General features: G+C 37.4%; 1 protein-coding gene across 10 annotated transcripts in view; it reads left to right on the forward strand.

The window, feature by feature from the left end:
• Positions 1-12,620, forward strand: part of LOC135717486 (trithorax group protein osa-like) — a 508,226-nt gene that overhangs the window by 288,374 nt on the left and 207,232 nt on the right. The window contains exon 1 of one of the 10 annotated variants that reach the window (XM_065239656.1): positions 9,001-9,530. The exons of the other annotated variants lie outside the window; for them this stretch is intronic. Within the exon in view, the coding sequence (XP_065095728.1) occupies positions 9,378-9,530 (153 nt within the window). The 5' untranslated portion in view covers positions 9,001-9,377. Of the gene's footprint in view, positions 1-9,000; positions 9,531-12,620 lie in introns of those variants that run through there. 10 annotated transcript variants of the gene reach the window in all.

Here is a 12,620-nt window from a genome sequence, read left to right on the forward strand (position 1 = left end):
AAGAGCATCTTTAAAAGGATGTTAAGACTTCTACAACCTTAAAATAGTAATAAATATACTGGAACGATGCCTGCAAAAAAAGACCAAAATATACTGTTCGAAATCTCATAAGAGGAACCAAATCCTAAGATGGCATAAAGACGTGAAAGAATTTTTTGAAGTATGTTTATTTTTGCAAAATATTTAAAAGGGACGTAAAACTAAGCATCGTACAGCTTTGTTTCATTCAAAAATAGTTCATATAGCTATGGAAAGGAAAATGTGCGTATAGCTTAATTTCGATACTGTCCTTATAAGAGATCCTGTTCTAATATAAAAAGTACTTAATTTTGCGAAATACCTAGTTCTAATTCTTGGGTTATCATTCGATTATGATATTAGGGTGGCCTCCACCGGAGTACTGTTGTAGCATTACGTGTTTGTCATTGCGAAATATATTGAAATATAGAACATACACATGGCCTATAATATACAGGTCATGTTCCAATCATTTGTTCTGATATTTACGAAATCAAATAGCAACCCCTTTCTCCCACGGCCCTTTGGATTTGCAACAATTGTGCCAAATTTGAACAAATTTGTTCGCAATCTGGATTTGCTAGAGCATTCTATACATAATTTTGGAAAATGCATGGACAATTTTTGGTTGCCCAACATTTTCCCTACCTGTGACTACATTGAGCGCACACTTTTGTCTAAGGCCGCAAAACAATATTTTACGTACTCTGGGGCATTTTGGCCTTTTTATTGAGTGCGTTTTTTGTTTTGCTTTCAAGACTTCTTCTTGATACAAAAAAACACATTTTTATCATCCAGAACATATCCAGAAAGATTTGGTATAAAACTGTGGACAAATATACTGATAAAGTCGTGCTGCCAAAAATGGGAAGACACTGTATGTAAAACGCTTTTTCTTTTCTTAGTTTTTTTTTATATTTCAAACGTTTTATATAGGCGTATTGGAAGCTTATTTCGAGGCATAAGGCATTTTTGGAACACAGATCTCTTATTCCACGTTTATCCAGCTCTGTTTCACTCGTTCACGGTCATGTCTGGTATTAGCTTAAAGCTCACTAATTATTGATGCTTGCGTGAAACTTGCCCCAAAAGCCGTACTGACCAGTTTTTGAAACTAAATGTGCTTTCCAGTCTTGGAGAATGACCTGTGAAATTCCTTATCACATTCCAGTACCACTTACAAACTAATCATGATGCTTCCTAGAGTAATGATGAACTAATATTGCCAACAAAAGTTTATCAGTAATACTGTCAAGATGGACTGCACATCAATCCATTCCTCGCCAGAAATATCCTGAATCTGTTCTGTTCAAAGTCCTTTCGATATGTCCTGAAGTTCATCGAACCTAATGTAAGTGCTCTTCATACATCTATAAATTATCCAAACTCGTTCCAAAAACTCACTAAGCTCACCTTCGAAGACGTGTATATTTTTCAAGGAAACCAACCAACTGGTTCCCCTGAACCGGTCCATAAAGTCGTATGAATTCGTCCTGAAAAAGGCTCCCCGATTTTTATTATGTTGCCAAATAAAAAAGTGTGTTGCTTTAAAAAATCGGGGAGTTACCGAAACGGAACACTACGGTATTATAGAAAAATAGATCTTTCAATCGCATAGAAACCTCTCAAGTTTTTACACATTTTTCTAACGTTCTTTTTCAAGAGTAAACGTTTCATTTGATTCAGAAATGACAAAATAAACGACCCGGCACACGTCCAACCTATACTAAATGTATACATTCTGCATAAGGCAGACGGGCTCCGAATCATCCTCCACGATAACTATCGGCGAACAGACATGAATGACCATCATTCATATCATTTTAATTTTTGCTTGGCTGATCGAACGTATTTCCAATATCTATTATTTACTCCACACTTAAACAAACGCGTTGCTCATCACAGCACCCGTGCGGTCGAGGTCATATCGGTTCAAAAATGAAGATATGTTAGCCAAAAATAAAATTCTGTGAGGGGGTTTAAATGTTTGACTCGATATATCAATTAAATTACGAATATATCGTATAGCTATAATAAACATGATGTTGGATGCCATGCCGTTTGGATTGAAATTTCCAAAAATGTGCTCCCAAAAAGTTGGTATTATACATTTTTTTTATTTAGATGGCATATTAGCCATTTCGATTTTTCAATCTGCAGTTTTCATAATTTAGTATTTCAGCAATCTTTTCCACGTGGTCATGAATAGAGATCATACCTACCACGTGCTCACGTGCTGCTGTTTTTGGCGATTAGATCTGGGTGGCATAATATGCGTTTCTTCGTGTATGAGCAATCGATAAACTCCGATCACTGAAACAAAACGTATGTGGCCCGGGTCTAATAATAACATGCAACCGGTCCACTTGACACCTCATACAGCACTCAAAATATCATCGATTTCATTTCATTGAGTAGCAAAAAAGAGGGTGATGGCTCATTAGACCGAAAGTCATTAAGCCGAATGTCATTTGGTCGTATGGGTCACTAGGTCGAATGGGTCATTAGACCAAAATTGTAATAGTTGTTCGCTTTTCAAAGTACGACATTCATATTGTTCCAGAATAAGCAGTAAATAAAGAAGGCAACATCATGTCCAAGAACAGTTTATCGAAGATGTCAAAAGTTGTTGCTGCAATATGTCTCGAAAGAACCGCTGATGATTGAAGTTGACAATTGACTATATGTTTAGTATTACTTCTGCGTGAAGTCAACGATTTACATTGTTGAAGATGCTAATTTCAAATAACAGACTAAAGTGGTAATTTTTATACGATAGATGGAGGAGATGAAAGTCTAGAGTTGATAGTTCCGTTAGAGTACGGCAGTGTGAAAATTGCATATAGATAGTAGATAGCGAGCTAGACAACTTTTAAGGAAGGTACAAATTGGTTTTTTCATCTCTCTTTAACAAACTCCCCCTTTGGAGAGGGATGGTGAAGGGTGAACCACCCCCCCCAGCCCCCACTCGCCACCACTGGCAAAAAGAGATGAACGCCGACCCGCTCAAGTACCAACGATGTGTTTGAAACAGTTCTACCGATTCGTAGGTTTGGAAATTGCAGCTATTGTTTACCCCTACCACGGTATGGCTCCTGTCATCGTCGACTTGACAAGCCTTGAGATGAAACTCGAAAGAACTGCTCATATTTCTAAGAAGCATTTGAATCAGCCACAGCAAATTTTTAAAAATCAGCTGCATCGAATTGTAACCTACAAATGTCTTCAGATGAAAATATTGTTAGGGTTGTTATTATTCTATTTATCTTATTGCAGAAACTTGCACACTAATCCAGTCAGTAAAGTTTCATTGGGTTTTTGAATTGCGAAACAGTTCGGTAAAAGTTAAAAAATCTGTGGAAAATTCAATAATGATTAAATTTATTCCAAACTTGTGCAGACTTAGTTCTGTGAAAAAAAAATCAATTTCATCCATTCCTTACGGATAACGATCATTTGAATTTTTACCAATTTTTTCAGCAATTCAAAAACCCGGTAAAACATACTGACTCCTGTAAAATAATCTAAGTGTGTGATTTGCTGGTCATGTTTGGATGTCGACAGAACTGCTCAAGTTTGAAACAAAGAAGATGAAATCCTCTTTGAAAAATTATAGCCTTAAAAGATCGACGGAAAACAAACAGAAAGAAAAAGAAAGCCTGCAAATTCCTTACATAAAATGTTTCTATACTCAATATCGAGATCTTGGAGATTTTAAAAATCAGGGCTAAGTTCGTTGTGTCCTGATTTGGTTAGAATTACATCTTGATTTTTTCCTAGAAATACAAACTTCCAAGATTTGTTATGTCTCAGACAGATATTTTGGAAAATTGCAAAGCCGAAGAAAGTTGATATTTTTATCAAAGAGAATAGAGAATAGACGTCTGGTGCTCAAACTCCTATGGTTGTTCTGCTTCCAGTGAAAGTTCCATTTTAAAATAAGCCTATCTAATGGATTAATATAAGCTGTCAGTTTTAGTCTCATCACTACTGACAACATGACGCTACCATGGGTAAGAAGTTATTTAATAAAAAAATTGTATGGAGATTTGCACATTTTTAACAAATATTGAATTTAGAAGCGATTTTCTGCATACACAATAAATTGCCGTAACTTTTACTAGCGACATCTGTTGTGAAAATCAACCATGCTGTTATGGTAGTGGTAATGGTGGATCAACATTTCCACAGTCTCAAGATCCGTCTCAAGAATTCCAGGACGCTTATTAATCTTAATATATTTATTTCTCAAACCACCATCGTCAAAATACTATCCCACTAAAATTCAGTATATTTTTAGAACAAAAAGATTGTTTTCAAAATCCTCTAATGCTCATCAAAACTTGAGAAGTTTGCCCTTTTTTGGAGATAAATAGATAACAAATCTGTTTTTCAATTTGCGTTCGATATGCGATTACTATTTTCAACCGTGAACTGGAGGAAGTGTCTTAATAGCTGCTTGGCTATCTGAACAGAAGTATATAACTTTACCTATTACATTTGGGTGAAGCGCAGATTGCACTCCACACATAATGGCAAATATTTCTGCCTGAAAAACAATACAGTATACACCAAGTAAGCAAGACTGCTGCAGCCTCAGCTCACAAGAATAAATACCAGCACCTGTTATTACTTTCAAGTTGAGATCCATCAGTATAACATACAATGCTATACTTATACGTATATGTATACTTATATGTACCCAGAGGTCCAATAGGAGAATTTTGTAGAAAAATAAAACTTTTATTGATTGTTAAATCACCTGGTGCAAGTATGGTAAAATACGCGAAAAAACAAATTTTGATTGAAATTACGAATCACATGATTGGAATCCCATAAGCTAAGTATAAAAACTGACAAACCTAGAGCCATTCTCAGGATATTTTTTTAGGTGGCAATTGCAAAGGATTATATACCAAATTGATAACAAGTTGTGATACCCGATTATCAAGATTTGATAAATGAACATGTTATCATAGTGGTTGAATAAACAGCCAACATAACAAAACAATTATCAAAATAATACTCCTTGGATATCACAAAAATAACTGATTCAGTTATCATTGAAAACAACTTGATAACAAATCCTGTGATCCATGCAATTTTTTCAACAAATTTCAAATCATTTTATCGATTTGTTATTAAAGCCTTAGGCTGATAACTGGAATATGATTGGCATTGTTTTTTTTCTTACTATGCGGATAATATTTTAAGCTTTCAACAAACATTGCATAATTTAATATTAATTCATGATGACAACTGTTAACAAAATTAGTCAAGGTTGATAACTAAATTAGTTATGCGACAACAACTGAAAAAAAATGATATATGGAATAACAAGACCTGTTTTCAAGATGTTATCAGGTTGTTATTTTACTTTGCTCGGGAAAGCTAGAGTTCACAGAGCTCTCTTGAAGCTTGAGGAGCTTACCAGGAGGACACTGAAATTCCCTGAAGTTCGTAGAGTTTCTCTAAAGATTGCAGTATTTCCCTGAAGTTTACAGTACTTTTCCTAAAGTTTGATGAAATCCTCTGAAGTTCATAGCGCGTCTTGAAAGTTTGCAGAATTTCCCAGAGCTTGTAGTGCTTCCATGAAGTTTAATGAATTTATCTAATGTATGAACTCTGTTTCCCTGGAGTTTGCAGAGAATTTCCTGGCGTTCACAGAACTGTATTGAAGTTCATAAAATTTGCCTAGACTGCGAAGATTTTCATTGAAGTGTTCGCAAAAGTTCACAGAATTTCCGAGAATTGTTGCAAAACTATTCTGAAGCTCACATAACCCCTTTAAAGTTTGCATAACTTTACTGACGTTCAGAGCTTCGCTCAAGTCTAAAGAACTTGCCGAAAAAAATGTAGAATGTCCCCAAAGTTTGAAACAGTTCCGCTAAAATTCTCATTACCTCTTTGAAGTTCGCAGACCTTCACTAGAGTTTGCATAACTTCCCTGGAGTTTGCAGAACTTCATTGAAGTTTATCTGAAGCTCGAAGAACTTTCCGGATGTTTGCAAAATGTCCCTGAAACTCGCAGGATTTTCCTGAAGTTCGCAATACTTCACTGAAGTTTACAAAACTGCGCTGAAGTTCGCAAATAAAATAAAGTGCTTATGCACAAATCAACTATCGGTATGAGCTAGTCACCAGCAAAATCAGAGGTAAGGAAGGCCCTTCTATTGAGTTCCCTCAGCAGCGTATGTGCAAAGAGATTTCTCAAAACTGGTGACCAACTCACACTCAATTTGGAAATCTCTGCTTAGCGTAGAGTCGATAAAAGATTTCGGTTTTTGAGTATCTGCTAAATCCAATGGGTGAAGGTATCCCGGGATAACGTACATTATCAAAAGCACCGTCAATATCGAATTTTGAGCGAATGCATTTTTGTATTACAATTTTGTGCGGTAGACTTTCCTGTTTGCTTAAGCATGTTGGTTTACACGACGTGGTATGTTTTTTAAATTAACATCACGAATGTGGTGATCGTTTCAATAATTTGAGATGAAAAAAACTTGACTTATAGGCAGTGCTATATGCGGTCACTGTATTTGACGTATTTTCTATTAAAATCGGCTGCCAACAAAACAATCTATCAAAGAACAGTACCAAAGTAAAATGTGATATGACAGTCTCTGTGATACGAAACTGTCGTCGAAGACCGTTGCGTATTTATGTATTGTAGTTTTTCTCATAATAAGAGTGGCTAATGTTGTGCTTGTGTGAATTCTGAAAATAGCAATCAACGATATCTCAGTTCGGAAATGGTTTAATTTACATAAAATTGAGGAATTAGAATGAAATCACACATGGTCATATGATAGGGCTTCGGCATACGACTATTCTCGCCAACCAATTTTCAAGCAGTAATTGCACAGAACAACATCTTGTTAGATGTATTCAAACGATTCCTTGGTTAATCAGCTACAAACTGATTACATGTTGATGTATGAACAAATTTGTCATACCGGATTTTTACATAATGCAGCTAATTTAGTGGTGCCGATAATAGTACAACCGATTAAGGAGTTCTTCATCCGTAGAAGTGTAGTCGCCATTTGGTTTTCAAATTTCGTTCACTTGGAATTTTTTTTATTTAGCCAGAATTTTATTCCATTAGCCTCACTCAAACTGGAAACATTTATAAAAACATCTAACAGATCTAAAGCGAGTCTAAAGACCTAAAGGACTTCAAATCCTCTGAGTGAAGTCTGTTCCAAGACTTTCTACACTGATTCGTGAGATCAGAATTCCAACAGGGTGTTCATTAGACTGATGCAAAATTTGAAATTTTCGCTCCACAGTGCTCAAACGGTTCCAAATTGGGTCCTGCTTAGCCTCCCAAAATTTGAACTACTTTAGTAAGACACTGACTTGGCACAAACCATTTCAAGTTTATATGGGAATTACTATGGGAAAACTTAAGTTTATGTTTATATCTATCTAACAATTCACCCCATCACTGTGCTTTTAAAAATGATAGCAGTAATTGTAGCAAATTTTCTCAGCTACAACTTTTTTGAAAGCCACTTTTCAATCAAATACATGGAACAAAAGTTATTAATGATTCAAGTCACTGATGTCTTATGATAATGCTCATTCAACTGTTCAGCGGGCAACATTGGTGTTTCTGGTGCGAATAATAGAGCACAAATATCATTGCTACTATGTCACACTACAGAATACAGTGTTGCCTACAGAACAGCTGCTTGATCATGCCATAAGATTATCAATCTCTTAAACAATTAATATCTATTTAATTTGACAGCTGAAAAACAATATTCCGCAAAGTTGTAGCTTAGAAAAATTCTCGTAAGAATAGTTATAGAACTTTTCGAAAAAGCAGTATGGAAAATAAGTAGAAGACAATGAACAAAAAGTTTGGTTTTCCCATAGTAATTTCCATATAAACTTCGAATGATTTGTGCCAAGTCAGTTTCTTACCAAATGAGTTTAAATTTTAGGAGGCTAATAAGAACCTGATTTGAAGCCGTTTGAGCACTATGGAGCAAAAATTTAAATTTTTGCATCAGTCTAGTGTTCACCTTGTAGTTTTGACAGACCGCATTTGAATGAACTGTAAGATTATCTAATAGTTCTGGATAATAAATACAGAATCTTTAATCATGTTGGGGCACTTCTTGAATCCTCCCTCCCTAATAAACGAGTACTATATATGACCAATGTCAGATATGGTGCAACCATATTTCGACAGAGAACATGCATAAGGGCCTAACTGCGATGATCGATTCTCTTCATCGGTTTACTCTTTAAATTGCTACAGCTAAGGGAAGCGATTTTCTGAAATTTGTCCAATACAGTGCTATAACAGGTCAAAAGCAACGACAAACGCACCGATAAATGTTAATCCAAGCGAGTTATTAACAAAAGAGAAAATCGACGAAGAGAATCGATCATTGCGGTTACGCCCTTATGCATGCTCACTGTCGATTTATTAAGGCTATGATTGAAACCCGACTAGGGTATAAAGCACTACCTATAGTAATTTTCTACGCGGACTAGAACTTGGAATTCCAATTCATGCATCATCCAATTGTGTCCGGCCAAACCCTGCCCACATCCCACTGTCCAAAACACTTTATACCGTATCGCCGCTATTTTTTGCCCATTTCCCCGTGCGAGCAGTCGAGCACTGCCATAGCTGTTGTTGGATTCGACCTCCGCTTCATCTATCTCCCGTACCGTCGTCGTCGTCGTTGTTGTTGTTGTTTCTGTTGGATTCCGGTAATGTGATTCGTCGTCGTCATCATCGTCGTCGGGGCGGACACAGCATTGCCAAACCTAAATACCTACTGTACTGTATTGTATACGCGTCGTCCAACGTCGTCGTCGTCGGTTGGGGAGCACATTTTCTTCGTGGCTTCGAACTTTGGGACACTGTTTTTGGACTGCTAGAGAGCTAAGCAAGAAGGGTCTTCACTCACACGTCACGTTGATTCTTCTCACTCTTCTACCGGGCTTGTAACCCCGGCATATCGTCGGAGTGCACGCTTCCGTCTTTGCTGCGTGTGTCCCTTGTGTATGCGCCCAATCTTTCACCGGCAGAGGCAAAAGAACGTCGGTCGTCCTCGTCCTGAAACTTGGAAGTTTTTGGTCGAAAGGTGGTGGAGCGCCGGCAGCCGGGGTGGGGGTGGTAAGCAATTCGGAATTAGTGAGCGAACGAATGCCGGGTCTATGTAGCAACGGAAGGCACCAGGGAACGTCATCCCACACCGAGGTTGCATGCCTAGAAATCGTAAGTGGTGCAAGAAGAAGGAGAACGAATCGCTCAGAAAAACAACAACCGGTGAACGGAGGGAGGAAACGCAATAGGGGAGGCAGGGTATAAATGATGTTTTTGTTGTATTATGTATAAAGTGAATCCGAACCGGGAAGAATTGAGGAGGAACGAGAAAAACCTCAAGAAAATGACAGGGAAAAAGCGAAATGAGTATGCTGGCAAAAACAAGAACAGTAATAGCAACAGCAGGGCCAGCAGCAGCAGCAAAAGCAACAGCAAGGTAAGAAAGTTGTCTCCCTGTTCTCGGTTGTGCGTTGTGAATGTGTGTGTTGGTGTGACGTGCTTAGGTGGAGGATTTTGTTTGCTTGACTTGGCAGATTGAGAAGTGTGCCCAGTTTTGCGGTTAGTTGTTTTTTGTTTTTAGATTTGGGAAGCAGATGAATTATGTTTTTTTTGCCATGGAAAGGAAAAACAAATAGGGTGAACTACGGCCTCATCAGAAGGGAGTATTTCTCTTAACTCCCGGGTTTCCCACGATAAAGCTTCGTTTGCGACACCGGTGGTGTAGTCGTAAGCGTGATGGCCTCTCACCCAAAAGGCCTGGGTTCAATCCCAGTCGGGAAGTAAAGACGTTGGTCCCCGGTCCATGAGTTGATGGGTCGATAGGTAGGGTCCAGGTGTGAGAACCGCCTCCCTGGCGTCGGAAGCTTTGGCACTTAGTACGGAAAACATATCAAGAAAAAAAATGCTTCGTTGTTAAGTGCGTTTTATGTTTGCTTTATTAATGAGATTTTTTAGCCGTAGGCTAGTTTATCTCAGTTTTGTGTTTGCTTAGCTACTTAAAGTTTTTAATTGTTTTGTATTGTTTTATGGGTCATTCAACCGTTGTAATATAATTGCATATATTTTTGCGATTTTCATATCATGTTTGTTCTGATTTGGTGGTTAGGACCACTTTGTCGTTATTACTCGGTTTCGTAAACTTCAGGAGTTTCGCGTGGTTTCTTTTATGTTTCGCGTTTTGATAGCATTTTTTTGCGATTTGCCCATTTTTTCCTTAGTATAACTTACTTCAATATTGGAGGGTCGCGAGTGCACGGCCGATGAAAGTAGCACAGAATTAAGTGGAATTCAGCTAAAAATTGCAAAAAGTTGGATTCCTCGATTTTCCTCATAAATCGGTTCGAATTTCAGGAAATCCATGACTGTTTCACTCAGTTTACGAGTATACTCTTCTACTGAGTAAAATATTCATCAATTCTGCGCGTTTTCAAATGTGGTCTAAAATTATGTTTGATATTTGATTTCTTTTCAAACTTTATTAAGGTGATGTTTAGCCACTTCTGGGATAGTTCATCACTAATATAAATATGTTAAAAGGGCGTATTTTCATAAGAAAAACGTTAATAACTCTTGATCGGCAAAAGATATCGAAAAATTTTGCGTGATCAAAGATATAGATAATTTCTGCGCAATAAATATTGCGTATTCAAAAGTTCTAAAAGTTATCTCATGAGAAATTTGAAAGAAAAAAATTGAGCAAAGAAAATTGCATTTTAGAGACACCATAAGTATATTGAGGAAAATTGCTCTAAATCGGTCAATTTAAGAGACACAAAAAAGTGTTCTTAAACAAAGTTGCTTAAAATTAGTTGAGCTACAACTTTGCCGGAGAATGTATACCTTTATTGCTGCAAATAAATTTGTTAAATTGTTGATTTCAATAATAATAAGAACCACCCTAGTTTTAATTGACATCAAAATAAGGGCTTAGCTGTAACAAACAACTTTGTGGGTGAAACTTTTCCTAAAATTTCAATTTCTGGTTTTAAATGCACCTTGCCTGCTAAATTCTCGTTCTCATTCTGGACCACTGCAATAGACGTGACGCCCCAGGAAGCCGAAAAGAACAGTGAAAAGGATGCAGAATGCTGGGATTGAATGCAGGATCTTCTGCTTAGCTAACAAAAACGGTCGCTACTAGGCCACCGAGTTCCTTACATAACAACAATCAATTTCTAACGTCGATCGTTGGAGTTCGGTGACATGGAACTATTCCATTTGAATCGATTTGAATTTCAGGAAATTTCATTCAAATTCAGGGAAATATTTTCTAATCTGAGAATCTTATATCAGTCATACGACCTTGCTGGGCCCCCTTCAGCTCAGTCGGTAAAGTCACAGCTACAAAGCAAGACCATGCTTGTCTGGCTGGCTTCGATTCCCGGTCCGGTCTAGAATTTTTTTTTTCGGTTGGCTGATATGTGATAAACAATAAGCTTGAAATGCGAAGAGAAAGTAGAAGACCTTACTAGTTTCATATAACTGAATTACTCGGTGTAGTTTGAGGATGGTTATGAATTTCAAATTTTTAATAGGGGTTTCGATTAACTTTTTTTTCCTTTGGTTTGTTTTCCATCGATCTTGTTTTCCGTGCTGAGCACCAATGCTACCGACGCCAGGAAGGCAGCTCCCACACCTGGACCCTACCTTTTGGCCCATCAACTCATGAACCAGGGACCAACGGCTTTACTTCCCTTTTTTCCCGAAGGAAGGCGTGATCAGAGATGTTATACCTCAGAACATCTCGGCGGCGCCGACTGGGATTGAATCCAGGCCTGCTGGGGTGAGAGGTAATCACGCTTACCACTACACCACCGGCGCCGCTGCTTCGATTAACCTGTAAAATATCTCCAGGACAATTTGGAAAATTATGCATATTTTGGTAACACAGATTTGTATTACACAAAAATGATCTAAGTTCCAGGAAGATTTGAAGAATTTTAAATGCTGCGTTTCGCCTACTCTCTTGTATTGATATATGTTTTTCCCGACATACCAAAACAACATTTAGGCTCATTTTTTGCTGTGAAACTTTTTGATTTTATACGAACTCATGATTCAAAGAGATTTTGGAGATCTAGATGTACATCTCATCTCATATGTTTTGCTACAATGTAGAGCAATTCTGCTGATAAAATCATATCATACGTGTTTTCGTCCAACTTGACGCACTATTCACAGGCAGACCATGACGAACCGGATGCGACTGGTAATGAATCCATAGTTCAAATAATATTATCGAATCTGATGATCTTGCAAAAAAATCCTCTGAAACACATTCTACTGAAATTCTGGTTTATTGTCAGAATTTCAATCGCATGAAGAGCGCATCAAAAATGAATGAAAGCTCTTCTTTTTCGGTCATAATGGGAACTGAAACAAGTTGGAATGATTCCATTAAAAGTGAGGAAATTTTTGGCAGTGATGATCGCGATTTAGTTTTAACTCAAAGAATGTCAGGTGGTGGAGTTCTTATCGCAATCTCATTAAAATTTAATTCGGAAGTCATTATGCCATTGAAATCTAA

The sequence above is a fragment of the Ochlerotatus camptorhynchus genome, unplaced genomic scaffold (assembly GCF_037179485.1).
Source record: "Ochlerotatus camptorhynchus isolate MF236.1 unplaced genomic scaffold, CSIRO-AGI_Acam_v1.1 ptg000006l, whole genome shotgun sequence".
NCBI classification, from domain to species: Eukaryota; Metazoa; Arthropoda; class Insecta; order Diptera; family Culicidae; genus Ochlerotatus; species Ochlerotatus camptorhynchus.